Source organism: Scyliorhinus canicula, chromosome 9 (assembly GCF_902713615.1).
Source record: "Scyliorhinus canicula chromosome 9, sScyCan1.1, whole genome shotgun sequence".
NCBI lineage: Eukaryota > Metazoa > Chordata > Chondrichthyes > Carcharhiniformes > Scyliorhinidae > Scyliorhinus > Scyliorhinus canicula.
The window spans coordinates 69924928-69946521 of NC_052154.1; the positions used below are offsets into that span (position 1 = coordinate 69924928).

At 48.9% G+C, this 21594-nt stretch overlaps 1 protein-coding gene across 1 annotated transcript in view; it reads right to left on the reverse strand.

Annotated features, from left to right (window-relative positions):
* nlrc5 (NLR family, CARD domain containing 5) overlaps positions 1–21594 on the reverse strand; it is a 238677-nt gene that overhangs the window by 63024 nt on the left and 154059 nt on the right. Inside the window, exons 33-40 of the mRNA XM_038806870.1 lie at positions 18967–19050; positions 17142–17225; positions 15652–15738; positions 9379–9459; positions 6258–6305; positions 5964–6047; positions 2253–2336; positions 841–924 (exon numbers count right to left, since the gene is read on the reverse strand). Coding sequence (XP_038662798.1) covers positions 841–924; positions 2253–2336; positions 5964–6047; positions 6258–6305; positions 9379–9459; positions 15652–15738; positions 17142–17225; positions 18967–19050 — 636 coding nt within the window. The remainder of the gene's footprint in view (positions 1–840; positions 925–2252; positions 2337–5963; positions 6048–6257; positions 6306–9378; positions 9460–15651; positions 15739–17141; positions 17226–18966; positions 19051–21594) is intronic.

Genomic DNA, 21594 nt, shown 5'->3' on the forward strand with positions numbered 1-21594 from the left:
GCATGCGCCAACTCGTGCCCGGCCGGCGGAGGCCCTTCGGCACCGGTTGGCGCGGCACCAACCACTCCAGCGCCAGCCTAGCTCCCAGAAGTGAGGAGGATTCCGCAACTTCCGGAAAACCCGACGCCGGAGTGGTTCAAGCCACTCCTTGGCGCCGGTGCGGCCCGCCCGCCGGTTGGGGGAGAATCCCGGCCATTTTCTCCGAGAAGAGACACCCAAAAAAGGAAAGTAAACATAATGGCCGGGATTCTCCCTCAACAGGCGGGCGGGCGGCACCGGCGCCAAAGTGTGGCGTGAACCACTCAGGCATCGGGCCGCCCTGAAGTTGCGGAATCCTCCGCATTTCCGGGTCTAGGCCGGCGCTGGAGTGGTTGCCGCCGCGGCAACCGGCGCCGAAGTGCCTCTGCCGGCCGGCGCGAGTTGGTGCATGTGTGAGAGCACCAGCGTGTTCTGGCGCATGCACAAAACCCCTGGCGTGATCCTTGCACATGCGGAGGGGTTTCTTTTCCGCACCAGCCATCGTGGAGCTTTTCAGAGACCGGCGCGGAGGGAAAGAGTGCCCCCATAACACAGGCCCGCCCGCAGATCGGTGAGCCCCGATCGCGGGCCAGGCCACCATGGGGGCCCATCGGGGCCCGGAGAATCGCCGGTGGGGGCTACTGACAACGGCCCTCGACGGGCGCGACGTGATCCCCGCCCCTGCCAAAAAACTGGCGCTGGAGAATTCGGCAGCTTGCGTCGGAGCAGCGGGGCGGGATTCACACCGCCACTGGCGATTCTCTGACCCGGCGGGGGGTCGGAGAATCCCGCCCAATAACATCAAATAAAAATCAAACTTACTTTATCTCCTCGATGCTATGGCATTTGCGAAGTCCTGCTGCCAGTGTCACCATCCCATTTGAACTGATGTCAATGGATTCGAGGCTGCGGAGAGAGATGGAATGTAATTGTGGTCGCATTAGCAGCACGAAATATAGGAGAAGCTGTCAGCCATCTTTATTGGGGCAGAACTTGTGATTAATAATTTGTGTATTCCACAATGTACCGAGTACATTCCGAAAGCCGGCTAAAGTGAAGGGTTTTCTTTTTGGGGGGGGGGGGGAGCCAATTTTAAAAGCCATTTGAAAAAGGCAGTCTGTTGCAACCCGTCGCACTGAGCTTGCAGCTTTCACGTTGGGCAGAAATAAAAATCCAACTCGTGAGAGAACAATTTATGTATACACCAGAAGTCCAGAAACAACACCAAACCAGGACACTTGGTGAAAATCATCACTCTTCTAAAACACATCTTACTGTCCCCCTTTCCTTAATTGTCTTCCCTTCTCCTCCAAAGGTGCAAACTACTTGCTAAGGTACAATACAAATTGACTGGCTCTAGCTGCCCTCCACTACCTTCGTTAAGTGAGCACTGGACATAGAGAGTTGGGTTTCCATTGCAAGATCAGAGTTCATCAGGAACAGAGGTGGCCAGTGCCTCAATTTCCAGTCAGCAGGGAAGACTCCTGCCATGGTCGGTGGCCTCCCAGCAGCAGAGTGGGGTGGGGGATGGGTCAGTGCCCCAGAAACCCTTGAACGGATGGTGATCACTCGTCACACCTGCAGCTGCAGTCCGCCCGGTGACAAGCTTTGCATTGCTGAGAGGGTTCTATGTTGAGGTGCTCCCCCCCCCCCCCCCCCCCCCCCCCCCCCCTATCTGTAGCAGCAGGCTGCCATTCCCTCAGTGATGGAGGGCCTTCTATTGGCCTTCCAGCTTTGGGAGCCTGTTGTTGTCCTTAATTGGACAGGGAACATGTTTTCTAGGTATTACTTGGCATGCCTTCAAAAACCATGTTGGGTGACTATTTCCGGCCTTGGCGTGTTGACAAGCTGTTGGACAATAATGTTCCCACAGCTGAGCCTGGTCTTGGTGTCCAATATGTCGGAGCCAGCAGACAGCAATTGGGAGTTGTCCTTACCCCTCCTCCGCCACTCCTTAGCCCAGTAGCGCTGAAGCTTAAGACAGATTCTTTCCATTATCACAGTTAACTCAGTAAAGACTGAGGATCGGATCTTACAGGTCTGTCGCTCAGTTTCACATTATGTAGCGCACTTAACCAATAAAACACCGAGGGAGCTACACAACCCAAATTCTATGCACATTTTATTAATCAGGTTAATGTAATGCCAGACAGATTTAGAACTGGCTCTCAAAATCCTTGAGGGCTCTAAAAACCAGGATCAAATTCCAGCTCAAGGGCCATTCCAGAGCTTACCTCAGCTTCTTCAGACACTGGAAAACCGGAAGGATCTCAGCCAATGTTTCTACTCCTTTATCGCCAATGTTGTTTCGGTATAAACTGAAAGTACAGGAGGAAAATCTGTAACTCCGTAAGTGAGGACAGAGTGACTTTACTAACAAGCACAAACACCATCATTGAACAATTGCTTAAACCTCAGGATAGCAAATTCATGAGATGATTTGTGGGATGTTGGCCTGCACCTGGTTAGCCTATTCCTAGCCAGCCCAATATTCAAGAGATCAGAATTTTCCAGTGACCTGTTCAGTGGTATTAAGGGATTGTATACTGCAATTCTGCCTATTTGTCCTCGTTTTAAATCCCAGCACCAAGACCAACAACAGATAAGACACATCCTGTCACCGAACCTCAGGTCATTATGACAGATACAGATGTTAGAAAGACTTTCTGTTTACGCAGCAGCTTACTGCTCCTCTCTGAAACACTCCAAATCAGTCTACATGCAATTAATTAATTTGCAAGGTAGGAACTGCGGTTCAATATGGCAATCATTTTGCATATACTAATAATCCACAAACTGTTAATCTGTTCTTGATGGTGTCAGTTGAATGATGAATGTTGACCAAGAGTGCTCCTTGCTCTCCTTCAGTTGGTGCTGAGGCATTTTTAACAATCAACTGGTCGAGAAAAGAGAAATTTGGCTCACTGTCCCATCGAAAACATCAAACAGCTTACAATGTGGCACTCCCTTAGCACTGCACTGGATGGATCAACTTAGATTATAGAGCTGGAGTTTTTAATCATTCATTTGTGGGATGTGGGCTTCACTGGCTGGGCCAACGTTTATTGTCCATCCCTAATTATCCTTGAGAAGGTTGTGGTGAGCTGCCTTCTTGAACTGCCGCAGTTTGTGTGACATCGGTACTCCCACAATGCTGTTAGGGAGGGAGTTCCAGGGTTTTGACCCAGCAACAGCGAAGGAACATCAATATAGTTCCAAGTCAGGATGGCGAGTTGCTTGGAGGAGAACTTCCATGTGATGGTCTCCTGTCCGATGGTAGTGGTTGTATGTTTGGAAGGTGCTGTCTAAGGAACCTTTGTGTGTTCCTGCTGTACACCTTGTAGAAGGTATACACTGATGCTACTGTATGTCAGTGGTGGAGGGAGTGAATGTTTCTGGAAAGGATGCCAATCAAATGGGCAGCTTTGACCTGGATGGTGTCAAGCTTCTTGAGTGTTGTTGGAACTGTACTCATCCAGGCAAATGGAGGGCATTTCATCACACTCCTGCCTTGTGTCTTGTAGATTGTGGCTAGGTTTTCAGAGTCAGGAGATGAGTTTCTCGCCACAGAATTCTTAACCTTTGACCCACTCTTGAAGCTACAATATTTATATGGCTAATTCAGTTCGGTTCCTGTTGGTAACCCGCAGGATGTTGATAGAGGGAGATTCAGTGATAGTATGCCATTGAATGTCAAAGGGCGATAGTTAGATTCTGTCTTTTTGGAGATGATCACTTGTGTGGCGCGACTGTTACTTGCCAATCCAAGGCTGGATATTTTCCAGGTCTTGCTATATTTGGAAATGGACACTTCAGTATCTGCAGACATGTGAATGGTGCTGAACATTATTGATGATGCAGCTGAATATGGTTGGGCCTAGGATATTACATTGAGGAACTCTTTCAGTGGTGTGCTGGAGCTGAGATGATTGACCCCCCAACAATCACAACCATCTTCCTTTGTGCTAAGTATAACTCCAACCATTGGAGAGTTTTCCCCCCCGATTTCCATTGACTCCAGTTTTGCGAGGACCTATTGATGCCACATTTGGTCAAATGCGGCATTGGTGTCAAGGGCAGTCACTCTCACCTCTGGAGTTCAGCTCTTTTGTCCCATGTTTGAACCAAGACTGCAAAGAGGTCAGGAGCTGAGTGACCCTGACCACTTTAGCCCACAACATTTGGACACAGAAAATAACAATTACAAACCATTAGTTTGATGTATTGGCACACCAAATAGGGAAAAAGGCCTACATTGGGCAGAAGCACAAAGATGGCAAATTTTCTCTTTTTCCCCCCCAGAGTTCCGATCCAGATGGGAAAAGTAGTGTGCAGCCTGTCGGCTGTGCTGCCGGCTGTTTTTAAACACGTTGGAAAAGAAAATTCCTGGAGGCGTGAGCCAGGGGACGAAGGACACCTTCGTATGTGGGGTGACTTTCCAGCAGAAGGCCCACTGACTATATTTAAATACATTCAAATGAGGTTCTTGTCATTGCATGGTGGAACCCCATTACATCACTGGTGGGAGAGTGGGGGTCGAAGGGACAGTTGAGCAGGGAAATCCCACAGTGTGGGATTAGGGACTCCCCCTTGATTCTCCACCCCTTCCGCCATTCCTGCCCATCGAAAACGGGGCCGAACTTCCGGGGGCTAGGCTGGCGCGGCAGGGTTTGGCGCTGTGCCAAACGGCGGCAAAGGGCCAGCGCGGGTTAGCGCATGCGCAGAGCCGCCAGCGTGGTTCCGCGCATGCGCAGACCGGCCGTAGTATTTTAGCGCATGCGCAGGGGGGTGTCTTCAGGCCGGCGCAGAAGGAAGGAGTGCCCCCACGGCACAGGCCCGCCCGCCAATTGGTGGGCCCCGATCGCAGGCCAGGCCACTGGGGCCGGATCCCCCACACATCCAGAGGACCACACCGGCCGGTCTCCCAGCCAGGTCCCGCCGTGTGGGACCATGTCCAATCCACACTGGCCAGAAACCAACGGCCGCTCGACCCATCAGGGCCCGGAGAATTGCCGGGGGGGGGGCCGCAACCAACGGCCCCTGACCTGGGCGGCGTGATCTCCACCCCTGCCCGAAAACCAGTGCCGGAGAGTACGAGAGCCGGCATCGGAGCGACAGGGCGAGATTCACGCCGCCCCCCCGGGGATCCTCAAACCCGGCGGGGGGTCGGTGAATCCCGCCCAGGATGTTTCTCGGCACTCCGAGGGCCGGGGACACCCGGCTAAACACACTCGCTATGGGACTCTGTTCCCATTCGAGTAGATCAGGCCTTATGTTTCTAAACTTCCTTTGTAATATCTGTGGAATGTGGGATACTTAGTTTAAGAATAGGCAGCACTATTACAAAAACTGGTTTGGACAGTTCCTGATGCTGATATGAGAGAATTGGAGCTGAAGTGATCCCACTGTTGGAGCAATCGCATGTAGATTAATGATTCTGGGATGGATGAGTTACTTGCATCTAAAGATGGCAATTACAGGCTAGTAATGTGAACATTCCACCATTCCTCTGGTATTATTCTGGCATTGTATTGCCAGAGGAGGAGGATAAAGCACTGGATGGAAAGAGATAGACATTGGCGAGGAGCATATTAGAACTGCTCTCATTCAGAAACTCCAGTAAACCCTGCAGTTTATAGAGTAAGGGTCTGAAAGGTTAGAATCCATAGAACCCCTACAATGCAGATTGGGGCCATTTGGCCCATCGCGTCTGCACTGACCCTCCAAAAGAAGTCCCGACCTAGGCCCACCCCCTCATCCTAGCCCCATAACCCCAGATATTGATCAGGACCAATCCACCAAACCTGCACACCTTTGGATTGTGAGCCTTCATTGAATCATGTAATTACCAGGATATTAGAAGACATTTTCCTAGCAATTTCCATGTTCCTATGAAATACACACACACACACACAACAAAAAGCAATATTAAGTGGGAGACTTACTGGAACTCCAACAGGTGCGGGCACTGTTTAATGATGGGTGCAAGATGAAGAAGTTGAGGAGATTCAATTCCACATTGATACAAACTGAAAATTAGCAAGGGGCAAAGACATTTGTTTGATACTCAAAAATGTTAAAAATAAACAATTTATCAAATACAATTTAAGGCTTTTACATAAATGCTCCGCAATCAGTTAGGGTAAATTAGGTATGAAAATAATGTCAATTTAGTATCCTCAAAATGCAACCCGGGGTTCAGATTGAGTATTTAATAGTAAATCAAACAAAACAGTCACCTGATTGATCGCAGGGAAGGATGCTGAAGTCCAGTGTGCGTTCTGGTGCTGGAAGGGATCAGAAAGATCTCAGATCAGATTAGTTATTGTGTATCGCTGAAGTCTAGAGGAGTCTAGAGGAGCTGTGAACATGTAACTTTGATGAGCAGTGTGTCTTTCCAGGCACAACAGTGGTTCAGTCAAACACAGACTGGATGTCTGTGCTTTTTTCCCCATGTGCTCACTTCCGGACACTGCAGCTTATTTTACCAGGGCCAGTAGGTTTAATAAAGGTGCAGAGACACCCACACTCAACTCCTCCGCAAGGAGATAGCGTCGGCTGCTAGGCAAAGGGGATCACGATTGAGCAAGCTCTTTTTTGGAATTGCCATGCACATAGTAATTATATGGTGATGTGACGGGAAGCTGCAGTGTATTACCGGTAAGCCCACTGGTTGGGGTGCGCTGCCAGCGGGAAATTTGAATCGCAACAAATGGAGAATTCCGGCCCTTGTCAAAACAGTCATAGTATTGTCATAATATACATCCATGTCCATGATGGAGTGCAGACAGGCAGTGATTGACACACAGGATGACCAGTAAGCACGCAGAACAGAGCAGCCAATCACCAGACAGGGCACGACCACTATAAAGCCAGAGGGCACCAGTTTCCCCGCTCTCTCGGGATCCAGCCTCTGAGACAGTCAGAGCTCGTGAGCAGCAGACAGTGCAAACACCATGTGGCAGTCAGTTAGTCTGGTCAGGCTAGCCTCAGGTCTCCAGTCAAGTCAGCATAGTGTCAACCCACAGTTAAGCATGTAATATAGTTAGATGTTAAATAAAATCGTGTTGCATCTCATCAAGTGTTGGAAGCCTGTCTCTTTCTACACTGCATCAAACGCAGTCCACATAGACCCAGCTTACCCAACACATCAAGTATGTCTCCTGCCTGCCACTGTTGAACAGCAGTGTTGGCAGGATGGGGCTCTTAAATAGGCATCAAATGTCCACTAAAGGGCCTGTTCCCACCCCCTGTCATAATATCCACTCATGTATATAATGAGATGCAGACAGGCAGTGATTGACACACAGGATGACTAATGAACAGACAACACAGAACAACCAATCACCAGACAGGACACCACCACTATAAAGCCCACAGGGCATTAAGACTCTCTCTATCTCTCAGGACCCAGCTACTGAGACAGTCAGAGTGCACAAGTTAGTCAGCACTACAGTAGTCCCCCTTTATAACGCGGGTGTTGGGGTCCAAGACAGCCACCCGCGTTGCATCCGAGCCGCGGATATCCACGATGGGGGTTTTAAATTTATTTAAAAATCTATGCTAGCGCTTCCCCTTGTGAGTCTACGGGGGGCGGGGGGAGAGGTCAGACCCCCGTAGACTCACAATGGGAAGCGCTAGCATAGCTTTTTAAATAAATTTAAAACCCCCATCGTGGATCTAATTAAAACAGTGTCAATTTCAGCGGCCGGAGAGGGAAGCTGCTCTCTCACTGAAACAATCAGCCGGCCGCTGAAATTGACACTGCCGGCTGCTCTCTCCCTCCAATCAGTACCCCAGCAGCCATGGCCTGTACCCCAGCAGCCACAGCCTGTACCCCAGCAGCCACAGTACCCCAGCAGCCACAGCCTGAAGCCCAGCAGCCACAGCCTGTACCCCAGCAGCCACAGTACCCCAGCAGCCACAGCCTGAAGCCCAGCAGCCACAGCCTGTACCCCAGCAGCCACAGCCTGTACCCCAGCAGCCACAACCTGTACCCCAGCAGCCACAGCCTGAACCCCAGCTACAGAGGGGAGGGGCGATGTGAGACCATGCTGGTCTTGCAGAGGCCCGTATGACCTCCTCCTGTGTTCTATGCTCTCTCCCTCCAATCAGCCGGCAGTGTCAATTTCAGCGGCCGGCTCACTTTGATCTGGAGAGGGAAGCTGCTCTCTCACTGAAACAATCAGCCGGCCGCTGAAATTGACACTGCCGGCTGCTCTCTCCCTCCAATCAGAAACATTAAAACTTAAAAGTTGGATTGGAGGGAGAGAGCAGCCGGCAGTGTCAATTTCAGCGGCCGGCTGATTGTTTCAGTGAGAGAGCAGCTTCCCTCTCCGGATCAAAGTGAGCCGGCCGCTGAAATTGACACAACTGACAGTTGGGGTCCATAAGCCCCCCCGCGGTATATCGCGAACCGCGGTATTGCGGAGCGCGGTATAACGGAGGACTACTGTATTACCATGCGGTAGCTAGTAAGTCTGGTCAAGCCAGTAAGAGGTCATCAGTTGGATTAGTAGAGTGTCAACCCACGGCTGAACATGTACAGCAGTCCACTAGTTAAATAAAACAGTGTTGGATCATCTCCTGTGTCAGATGTTTGTTTCTAGCTTCCCTGCATCCAGTTGCAGTCAACGTCGAACCAACCTGCCTAACACATCACCCCCCCCACCTCCAAACCCATCTCAGGGGTGCGCCCTAGTTGCTCCACCTCCCCCCACTCCCGATTTTCTGCACAGAGCTGGAACTTATAAACTTTCTTACAGCTAAAAATGGGATAACGTAAGCGATTATCAAGCCTCACTTCCTGCTCAATGTTCTTTACAAATCCACCCTACATTCCCCCACCCTAACACACTGCCAAGAATAATATCTGGACATGTGGTCAAGGGCAAGAATCTTGAATAATATCTTGCAAAACAACAATGAACCAGATATCTTTCTGCTTAAAAGGTTTTGATTTGAGTCATTTTATTCCTTCAGATGTTACATGTGAGCCTGATCGCTACTATTGACCCAGCATTGTGTGCACTTAACTTCACAGAACCATACTGATCCCCTTCCATCAGGTACACAATGACAGCCTGAGTGAAAGGGCGCGCATATTCAAAATGAACCAAAAAGTTAAAATAACAAACTGAAAACGAATCCTCATTTACATGAAAGAGTTGTACCTCAACATTTTGTTTTTGGTTTTGATAATAAATAGTGTTTTGAGGATTAAATGGAGTTAAAATATTTCTGAGTTCAAATTCCCAGTAATGGTATTCCACACCTTGAGAAACACAAAAGCGGAATAAAATGTGCATTACAAGGTTAGGGATTAGCTCACACACTATATAACATTATCAATCTCCATACCTGTCATAATCAGACCAAAGTGTTTCAGCAGATCGGCAACCATTATCCATCAGCCTTATTAAAAGATTATCGTTCTTCACCCTGCAAAAAATAGGTTTTCATTGACATCAGCATCGACAAAACACAGATTCTCAAACAGGACAGAAAACCTGGATTGTTTCTTTTTAAATTGAATTGGTGAGAATGAGAGGCCAACCATTACAGATGATCTTTAAAGTAATAGTCAGTGAATGGCAGTATACTCCAGAGACTCCTGCAGTGGCATGTCTTTCAATATTCTTTCCAGTCTCTATGTCACAGTGCTGTTGTCCCCAGTGAAGCAGAGAGTCACCACAAGGGGGCAACATCACTGGAGGCAAAGAGAAAAATATGTCGCCAAAAAAGGCTAGTTGGCAATGTTCTGGCCAAAGCCTGGCTGAGTGCTAGTCACCTGTCTGATACCAGAGCTGAGGGAATTAAATTATGAAGCCAGGCTACATAACCTTGGTTTGGATTTCCTTGAAGGCGGCCTTAAGGACGCGCAACAACGCAAAATCGCCGAGCAGAAACTTATAGCCAAGTTCTGCACACATGAGTATGGCCTCAACCGGGACCTGGGATTCATGTTGCATTACATTCATCCCCCACCATCTGGCCTGGGCTTGCTAAATCCTACTAACTGTCCTGGCTTGAGACAATTCACACCTCTTTAACCTGGGGTTACCCCTATCTCTGGATCTGTAAAGACTGAATTACCTGCAAGCGCACGCATTCAAAGCATGGTCTTGCATGTTTGACTTTGTCCATATGTATGTTTCTGGAACATACCTCTTCATTCACCTGAGGAAGGAGCAGTGCTCCAAAAGCTAGTGATTTGAAACAAGCCTGTTGGACATTAACTTGGTGTTGTAAGACGTCTTACTGTGCTCACCCCAGTCCAACACCGGTATCTCCACATCATGGATTTCCTTGAGTATTGGGGACTGAGGCTGATCCAATTGAGGTGCTTATAATGTTTTAATTATTTGATAGACAAGATAATTATTTCCTCTGGTGGGGGTATCAAGGCTGAGGAGACATAACATAATATTGGAGCCCAGACATTTAGGAGGTAAGTCAGGAAGCAATTCTTCACAAAAACGCATATTAGAAATCTGAATTCTTCCCCTCAAAAGGTGGATGTTGAGTCAATTGGAGCTTTCAAGTCTGAGAATGATAACATTTTTGTGAGCTAAGGGTATCAAGGGTTTTGAAGCAAAGGCGGGGAAGTGGAGTTGAGCTGCAAATCAGGCACGATCTGATGGAATGGTGGAGCAGGCTCGGGAGGGCTGAATGGCCTCCTCCTGTTCCTATGATCCAGGCCAAATTGGTCCACAATGCAGTTTTCCAATTGGTCAGCTGCACAGAACCTCTCCATTTACTGGAAATTGCTTCCAGACAATCAAAAGACAAAAGTCAAGATTCACAATTTCTTAATGGCTGTGCTTTGCACAGAACTTTACTGCACATGGGCAGCAGTTAGAACATAAAACATAGAGTGCAGAAGGAGGCCATTCGGCCCATCGAGTCTGCACCGAACCACTTAAGCCCTCACTTCCACCCTATCCCCGTAACCCAATAACCCCTCCCAACCTTTTTTGGACACTAAGGGCAATTTAGCATGGCCAATCCACCTAACCTGCACATCTTTGGACTGTGGGAGGAAACCATAGCACCTGGAGGAAACCCACACAGACACGGGGAGAACGTGAGAGCTGTTTGTGGTGAATTTGTCACTCATGCTCCATGCGGATTCCACATCAAGGCGAGGTGCAGCAGCGCAGTTCCACACTGTGCAAGTGGCATCAGTCCAAGATAGTTTTAGTTTGCCTTTGTCTTTCATCTCGAGCATCCACAGAAAACTAAAGAAACCTCAAGTGCCACACACGCAAGACCACACTATTTCATAAATATTGCAATTCAAATATCGCCTCACGTCAGTTTGGGGACAAAATTCCAGGCACAGGCTCGCAATCACCAACTGCTCACATTCCCCTTCACTATTCCAGTGTGAAAGTTTTCAATGCAGCTTTTGTGGGACAATCATGAATAAAAAGGATATTTGGGGACCAAATGCAACTGCAATGTCATTGTGCTATCAGTCTCTCTGCTATCAGTCTCTCTGCTGTCAAACAAATAAGAAGTGTTTTTTCCAAATGGGAGAGCAACGTGCTCTGCTAATCTGTCTTCCCTGTTGCCTGAGCCATTAATTTCTGGGAATCAAACATTGTTTGGATTCTCCGGGAATTGGCGGGGCGGGCAGAAGCGGTGCAGTGGAGCGGCGGGAACCACTCCGGCGTCGGGCCGCTCCAAAGTTGCGGAATCCTTCGCACCTTCAGGGGCCAGGACGGCGCCGTAGTGGTTGGTGCCCTGCCAGCCGGGGCCGAAGGGACTCCGCCGGTCAGCATCTGCTGACGTCATCCCCGTGCATGCGCGCAGGGGGGTTTCTCCTTCGCTCCGGCCATCGCGGAGGCTTACACGGCCAGCGCGTAGGAATAGAGTGCCCCTACGGCACAGGCCTGCCGGCAGACCACGGGCCAGGCCACGGTGGGGGCACCTACCGGGGCCAGATCCCCCCGCGACCCCCCAAGAACCCCGGAGCCTGCCCGCGCCGCCAGGTCCCGCCGGTAAGGGACCAACTCCAATCTACGCGGCAGGACTGGCATAGAACGGGCGGGTCTTCGGCCCATCCCGAGCCAGAGAATCGCCGGGGGGGCCGCTGCTAGTGGCCGCCGACCGGCGCGCCGCGATACCCGCCCTCGCCAAATCTCCAGCGCCGGAGAATCCGGCAGCCGGCGGGGGCGGGATTCACGCCACCCCCCGGCAATTCTCCGACCCGGCAGGGGGGTCGGGGAATCCCATCAGTACTGATTCAGGAGTGCTTACTTTCTCAACCACATTTAAAAAAATTCTGGGTCTGGTTGAGATTGTCTCTGTTTCTGATTCAGAAAAGCCGTGCACCATCTTTCCATTTAATGGGACCTTGAGACACCTTGGGGGTTATTTTGCTGTTCGCAATCATGTAAAGAGGTTAACTATTCAGTCAGCTATATTTCATAACATGCATCCTGAGGTCTGCATTGACTTTAAGCAGGAGAGATGATTCGTGGTGCATTATTGCCGAAAGCTACACCGTCCACATTATCATTCTGGCCACGTGACAAATTCCTCATCCCATACTCTCTGAAAATATGAGGGAATATATTTCAACTCCTTAAAAATAATTTGAACACATGGCTTGTGATGCACAATCAATGGACACGAAACGTAGGTGAAGCCCGAAACGAAAGACTTTAATTAGCAAGAAGTGAGCCCGGCAGCAAACGTACAGGCTGCAGGGGAACACGGGTTCTTATACCCTGCCTCGTAGGCAGAGCTACCTTCCTCTTAGCCAATAGGGATCAGAAGCACATGATACTTGGGCCAATGGGCAGCGAGCCCTCTGCACCAATGGCAGCTCACACTCCCAGGTACCGTAATACCCCTAGTCACACTACCACAGCTTGCAAAGTTGTTACCAAGCTGGATGTTATGGATGTCCTTGACTCAGAAGGTTTATTCAACTTAGCGAAATATTAAGCAATTCCTATTTAAACCAGTTGTTAGAACAGCTTTTAAACTGAATTTAAAAAAAATCATTTACAGGATGTGGGTATCGCTGACCAGAGCAGAATTTATTGCCCATCCTTAATTACCCTTCAGAAGGTGGTGGTGAACTACCTTCTTGAATCACTGGGCAGCACAAGTGGTTCGCACTGTGGCTTCACAACACCAGAGTACCAGGTTCGATTTCCCCGCTGGGTCACTGTCTGTGTGGAGTCTGCACGTTCTCCCCGTGTCTGCGTGGGTTTCCTCCAGGTGCTCCGATTTCCTCCCACAGTCCAAAGACATGCAGGTTAGGTGGATTGGCCATGATAAATTGCCCTTAGTGACCAAAAAGGTTAAGAGGGGTTATTGGGTTACGGGGATAGGGTGAAAGTGAGGGCTTAAGTGGATCGGTGCAGACCCGATGGACTGAATGGCCTCCTTCTGCACTCTATGTTCTATGTTCTCCGCAGTCCCTGTGTTGTAGGTACACCCACAGTGACAGTGAAGGAACAACGATATATTTCCAAATCAGGATGGTGAGTGACTTGGAGAGGAACTTCAAAGTGGTGGTGTCTCCATGTATCTGTTGCCCTTGTCCTTCTAGATAACAGCAGTCGTGGGTTTGAATGGTGCTGCCTAAGGAGCCTTGGTGAGTTCCTCCAGTGCATCTTGTAAATGGTATACATGGTTGCCACTGTTGATCAATGGTGGAGGGAGTGAATATTCGTGGAAGGGGTGCCAAACAAGTGGGCTGCTTAGTCCTGGATGGTGTTGAGCTCCTTAGGTGGTGTTGGAATTGAACTCATTCAGGAAAGTGGAGAGTGCTCCATTACACTCCTGACTTGCGCCTTGTAGATGGTGGACAGGCTTTTGGGAGTCAGGCAAAACGTGGTTAGAACTACACCGTCGGGAACCCGGCCAGTTATCCTCGGAGAATCGCCGTGGGGGCCTCTGACAATGGCCCCCTACGTGCGCCGCCTAGACTGTGCGCGTGCTGCAGCAATTCTCCGGTGACAACGGGGACCGGAGAATCGTGGGAGCGTGCGCACGGTCTACACGGTGCAGTTAGGGGGCCATTGACAGACGCCCCCGCAGCGATTCTCCGAAGACAACTGGCCGAGATCACGACGGCGTGGTTCTAACGTTGTGCCTGTCGGGAACGGCCGGTGGTGGCTGCGACTCAGTCCGTGTCCGCCCTGGTTGGGGGATTCTTCACCAGGGGGTCCTCACAGACGGCCAGGCAAGCGATCGGGCGGCACCGATCCACGGGCACGCCCGATCTCGGGGGGACCTACATTCCTGGTGCCGCTCCGCGGGCTGAGTCCGCCACATTGCACAGGGCAGCCACCGCCGTGCTCATGCGCAGACTCACGACTTGAAGTGCAGGGCCCCGTATCCGCCGCCAGAGGTGCGAGAAGCACTCCGGGGCCCTTATAGCCCCCTGCAAATTGGAGACATCCTCATTTTGACGCTGGCATTGGGACATAGCCCCATTATTGGAGACTCCTGCCCACTGTGTCTTGATTTCGGCATCAATGCCCATTCACCACCCCCGCGCCGATTGCGATTTCGGGCCGGAGGCTCGGAGAATCCCGCCAGTATTTATATGGCTAGTCCAGTTCAGTTTCTGATCAATGGTAACCCTCAGGATGTTGAGAGTTGGGGATTCAGCGATCGTAATGCCATTTCATGTCAAGGGGCGATGGTTGGATTCTCTCTTGGCCTTGTGCCTTATGCATCAAAACAAGCAGCTTGTAATCTTGGAGGGCGAAGGGAAGCAGTTTACTGGATGAGTGCCCTGTATTCTCCACTTTGGGTCAAATCCAGCCCAACCAGGCAGAATAAAAGTCTCTTTCTTGCTTTAGTTAAGACTCCTGAATTAAATGTGTTTGGGCAATCTTGTGCCAGGTTCTACCGGGTACAGATCCGCTGGCCCAGCACTAACTGGCACTGGCGCCCAGTGAAGGCCCAAGGAAAGCTGGTGCAGAAATTGGAAAGTTCACACTGGCGGCTCCAGAGTTTGAAAATTGAGGCACTTGGGAAGACGGTTCCAGAAGCTTCCCTCCACATCTGGGAAAGCTCTACCTAACTAGGATTGCCAGACACTAACATGGTGAGAATGGGATGGGTTTATGTCAGATATCCAGAGCTTCTATTTTTCCCCTTTGTGGCAATTGTTTCTTTCCCTCTCCCAGGAAATTGAATGGCTACGGGGAGGAAGGAAGTGACTAATCTGAATTATTCAGATATCTTGAACGTGAGGCAGGATTGATGGACTAGATGGTCTTCTCCAGCCTGTCATGCTGTACATTCGGACGGATACCTGATTTGCACCCAGACAGACCTCACACTGAGGTAGATTTTGACCATCTCAAATCCCATTTCCTTACATGATATTAAAATTAGACCCTTTGAATTCAATGGAACCAATCCAAAATTGGGCATGGGTACATCTTGGGCACCCAACACTAACCTGCTTCACCCTGCCTAGGTGGGTTAGGTAGAATGTTCCAGTTTCTGGAATTGCTCACCTCAGCCCCAAAGGATAAAAATAGATGAATATGTTTTGAAGATGAACAGCCAAATTTAAAGTCCATTAGTGACAGTACAACATTCAATCAGGCAGTTGGAAGAATAATCCATTCCTTTCAATCAGTTCTTACTGACCCAATATCCGCAATGTTCAAATGGGTGCTGATGACGCAGTGTACAAGATCAGCCACATTTCCAACATTTATCCACCATTCTTGGAATCTGAAATAGAAAAACGAAATCAAAACTGCATTTTAGTTCAAACATTACAGATTCTTATGCGGCAAAAGGAGAGGATTGTTCACTCCCAGAAGGGTTGTGAATGCAGGAGAGCAGGCACAAAAAAAAGCCACGGACTGGGGTGCTGGTTCACTGGCTCCTTCGTGCCCTCAGCCAATTGTTCCAGGGCAGGAATGGGGTGGGGAGGGGCAGCAGGGTCACATGCCCGCAAGCAGTGGGTAGTTGAGTGAAGTCATCAAAGTCCTACTGAAGGAAGCCGGGTAGATTCTCCAGCCGGCCTCCAGGTCGCCGCGGGCAACGGGCACCAGGATTAGTTAGCTGGAAGCAGCCTGCTGACGGCAGGCCAGGCTGCCAATGCAACTGCCAGGATGGTGCAGAGGTCCTCCTCCACCGCCTTGCCTAAGTTCAGCACAGCAGCAGCCGCAGGCAGCCTTGTGGAAGCCCCTCCCACCGGCGGACCCAAATGTGGCCTGGCTGGAAAGACCATATCTGAGATTATTCGAGGCCCCTCAGCTACAACCACGGGGAGCTTACCCTCTGGCCACTAATTGGCTAATTTGGTGAAAATCACATTGAGTGACCATTTTGCAAAGAATTGGGACTGTTTCCTATTTGAGTCTTACAGTGGGTTCAGATTGCCACAGGGAACATCCTGCCCCTGGAGTCAATTGCTGATCTTGAATTGAGATTCCTTCAGTCTTTGTTGAAATTTTCAATGCACTGTACGTTAAAGATAAAAAACGAACAAAACAAAAAGGAAACTCCTGATAAATTCACAAGAAGGGGTCTAGGAAACAAAGTCAAAAGGCCAGGGGCGTGATTCTCCGGTCTCCCAGCCGCGTGTTTCCCGGTGGCAGGAGGCGGGCGCCGTTTGCTGGTGGCGGGATTCTCTGCTCCCGCTACTGTCAATGGGAATTCCGATTGAAGCCATCCCACAGCACCGGGAGACCCATGGGCGGGGGTGCACTTCTTTTTTTTTAAAATTTAGATTACCCAATTATTTTTTCCAATTAAGGGGCAATTTAGCATGGCCAATCCACCTACTCTGCACATTTTTGGGTTGTGGGGGCGAAACCCACGCAGTCACGGGGAGAATGTGCAAACTCCACACGGACAGTGACCCAGAGCCGGGATCGAACCTGGGACCTCAGCACCGTGAGGCGGTTGTGCTAACCACTAGGCCACCGTGCTGCCCGAGGGTGGGGGTGCACTTCTGGCAGGACCAGAAATCCTGCGGCCAGAGAAAGTCCAGAGAATTCCGGCTAGGGAGACAGAATTGTTGAACGGTATGCAAAGCGGAAAATAGCAAAGGCAGTGCCTTTGGGAAAGGGTTTGGAAAGTGGAACAAATTGAAATTAAGGAAAACTGCACCATTCCTTTCTTACCTGATAGTTAATGTTTTGGGGTAATTCTTTAGTGCCTCCAAGACATCTTTCATAGCAACAAGAGAAATTCCAGTCCTCTGCAGGCTGGAAAATAAAACGACAACAGGCTAAACTCACATTTTCCAGGAGTAGTTGGATTATCATCTGTCCCAACAGCGCTGTGGAAATTGGCCGCACTTTTGCCCCAAACAAACTATTACCTGGTTGAAATTTTGGCTTTGTTCTTTAACTTAGCTCTGTGATGAGCTCTTCTTTGGTTATACATAGCATCACACCTTGAAAGCCATAGAAGAGTACACTGGCCCTTAAATTCCATGGAAAACTCTCTGGTTTCCAGCCATACCACTGGAAACCAGCAGCACCCTGTCAGGAATAGCTGAAGATGGCCAGCTATGCCGTTTTCCTGAGGCTTCTGCTTGCTGCTTGTCCAGAAGAATTACACGGTCACCTTTCATTATACCGGCTACTAAAATTAATCTCTGAATGATACTGAAAGACATCACTGACAAATTGGAGATGCTGTTGGCAGTCTAAATTGCTATGCTCACTATTTTGTTCCTGAGCATGTAATGTATGTTCCAGCAGGCTTTATCTGTAGAATTATGATTTTTTGGAGGGGTGCAGTTATGACTGAAAGCTTAAAGATAATCTGTAGCAAAGACATTGGCAGAATTTACTATTTGCACCAGGGGTCACATCCGTTGGCTGGAAAACTGTTGGGGACCCCATGTTGATTGATTTTGAGAGGCCTAATGCAATTTTGGAAGAATCAGGCAGTTACCTGGGCAGCATTGGGCCTGCTGCTGAATTAAGCCCCGAGCAAGGCAGAAATCCCACCCCTGGTGCTGCTGGCCTATCAGAGGTCAGCAGCTCTGCAGATACAGCAGCGTCACTGGGAGTAATGGGAACTGCCGGTCCTGCACTGGGGCCTTTTGCCAGGTAGTCACGCTAGATCCCTGAGAGAGAGACATGTGGATTGACTACTAGGGAGGGAGGCACTGGCAAGAGAGGTGAGAGGGTCTCAATAGAAAAGGCAGAGTGATGCATTCGAATGTCCAACCCTCACCCCCGGCCACCCTCTTGATGCTGGGTCCCTCAATCAGGTACAGTGCCGATGCACAAGAGGCAACCGCCCTCCCCGGGGGGCAGGCAATGTGGTTGTCTCTCCACATGGAGAGTTCCCCACCGGCCACTGGTAAAGTTCTAGCTATGGAGGGATGAGGCCCTTAAGGAGCCACTTAAAGGACCTCAATGTACTCCGGGTGAGAAGGCCGTCCTCCATTCTACCCGCCTAGGGCTTGTTCAGGGCACTCGGTAAGGCTCCACCCTATATTCTCCCAGCCAATCAAAAGCACCCAGCCCACAACCTTCACACTTTTCTCTGGGAGGTGAGCCCGTGTACCGGAAATTTTGTATGTGAGTGTGTGTGTGTGTGTGTGTGTGTGTGCGGGGGGGGGGGTGCACTGGGAGGGGCCCCGTGCCCCGGTGCCAGTGAAATGGGGTGCCTCAAGCGTCACTTTAAGATCGGCACCTCAGTCTCTGTAAACTGGGCCTGCCAGCTTTTTTGGGTCTCACCCCTCCCAGTGTCAGTGCAAATCATGCCACTCTCTAAACAAATGACCACGAGAGGGAAGATTGCGATGCAAATCACGCTCGAACAGCCGCCGGAATTCGCACTGATTGCCTTGCCCAAAATGACACTTTAGTCATTTTTTGGGGGGAATTCCACCCAATGTGTCCTATCCTATTAATGAGACTTTATCAGTAATTCAGATCTCCTTGCAGAGATTATACTAGTCATCAGCTTGATTAGTGTTTGACTCACTTGAGTTCCTTTAAGTCTTTGAGATTAACCACGACTTTCACCAGATTTCGCAGGCCCTCGTCCCCCATCATGTTGCAGGCCAGGCTACAATAAAACGTGAAAGTTCAGTTTGGCATAGGTGCAAGCATTTCTAAACATTTCCTAATGGTTAACAGACTGCATACATAGCTGCTCCTCTCGAGTTACAAAATCATTTTGTAGGAGTGCCAAAATCTTTACTGTAACTATGTGACTTGCAAACTACCGTGCAAATGTGACATAAGCCAAAGAAGACCATACTTCATTAAACAGATACAGGCTAGATTACATGTGGAGTACTATGTCTAGAAAGACGATCAATTCTTGGAACCAGCACAGGGTAGGGCTGCAAGATCTGATCACAAAGTTTACAAAGCAGGACTGGCAAATCGTACCGAGCGTCAAGTCTACAAAGTCTACTTTGTCTTTAGCTATTACAACATAATCCTTGGAGTATATATTTTGTCCATTTTTCCAGGTCGTTTCCAACCATCACAGAAATGTAGCTTATACCCCATTTTTCTGGATCACAAACAGGCCCCAGTGTTGAAGGGGTCTGCTCTCCTGAACCATCTTTATGCTGTAACCAATTACAGTGGAAAAATACAACTTTCAACTAAATTGTGGTCTTTTCACCATTATTACAGAGTTTACACAGCCCAGCCTTCTCCACGAATAACATACTGATGAACCTGTAGCCCTTCACCCATTTGTGTCACTCATCACTTTAATATCACATAGAATATCACAACGGCAATAACACTGAACAGAACCCAGAACCACATGCAGCAGTTTTGTATGCAGATTCGCCTGCACAGTCATTAAGACACCCATTATTATACTCAAGAAAGCCAGTTGCTGAAGTGTAGAACTGGAACAAATATTTACACATTGTTGTATTTGTTACCGCGTTACACATTATTCGCATAGAGCTCCGAACCCAACTCCCACCATTTTAATCTCTGCCTATTCACAAGGGCTCAAGTGAATCCCAGTTAATTACCACCATACTGCGTACAATTAAAATAGATTATCTTCTTTCACTTTAAATAAAAATTAGAATTAACGTACATAACAAAAATATTAAAGTAAATTAAATCAAAGACCTCCATATCCTGTACAAAACATGACAAGATGTCCCTTCAGTTGGACTCCCTATAATTTCTTTGTTTATGTGATCAGGCAGCTGATGGGTTGTGTCCAGCTATCCACCTGTTTAATTTTAGAGATCTCCTTTCTCTCCAGCATTTGGTTCAAACGGCCAAAACATTCACTTTTAAGAGAGGGCTAGATTCTCCGTCGCATCGGGAACTCCGCTACTGGCGGCGGGCGGCGGAGAATCCAGTGTCGGGCAGAAAATGCCAATTCTGTACCGATGCTCTGGTCCCACCGCTGGCATCGGAATCGAGGTGGGTGCCCTGTGCTGGGCACCGTATTCTCTGAGCCCGTGTGATTCTTCGATCCTCTGGAACGGGAATCAGGTGGGCGAGAATTGGTGCAGATCCTGACAAGCGTGCACCTGATATGGTGGACCTCACGGTGGGCTAAGGGGGTAACTCTTTAAGGGAGTTTCCCCCAAAGTCAATTGGAGGGTCACCATCCCACCCCACAATGCAAGATCTGCCCACCGCCCTGCCTCATCATTGACCCCCTAATTAAAGATACCCCCACCAGAGACCACCCCAGAAGAGAGACCCCTGTCTGGAAGCTGGAGAGCAGTCTAACAGAAAGCACTGAACCATATCTTCAGTATAGCCTTTGTACAGAATCACACTTAAAATATTTGACAAACAGAATCCGATATCTGCTGGTTCCAAAAGAGCCAGTATATCAGCAGCTATTTTCTTAGCTTTCCAAGCTAGAAAGGACATTTCTTATTTGCACCCATGATCAAAATGATAAAAGCACTATAACATCCATCAGGAAGTTTAACATCTGAAGCATCACTAAAAATAACTCATTTCAAGAATAGGAACTTAAGTATGTTTCCTCCAGATATAATTTTCCGAAATATTTTATTTGCCCTTAAAACGCGGGGGAGGATCAGTCGTACTTAACGCTGATCCATCAAAACTAACATCTAGCCTTGCCTGAGTGGCCAGCCAGTTCAACCAACCAATCAAGATTGCTTTGCCTCCTCTTTAGATATAACATCATCTCTCTGTGCTGACTGTGTGCAATTAATGCAGACACCAAAATTTCACAGTCATGAAGAATTTTGCGACTAGTTCTGTTCTGAGATTATTCGGAGACCTTTATTTCATTGTATAATCTATTCAAACTACAAGTCCTCCATCAGGACTACAACGGTGAGATTGTTCTCTTGCATTATTGGAGGCTCCAATACAACATTATTTTTTGATGCAACAGTCACTTTTAGACACATCATCAGTAGTTGTTTGGTAGTACAGAACTTGAATATTGCTGAAAAAAGTGGCACGCTGAAGTTTTTCAACTTGCACTCATCAGTTGACAAGTGGGCTCTGATTGGTAGAGATGATATCATGGAGAATGCACCAGTTGATGGTGACTGACAGCTAACTGGCAAGCATTGTTTGAAATTTAAAGCAGGCAATTTGACCCTGATCGGTCAAGATGTGGAGATGCCAG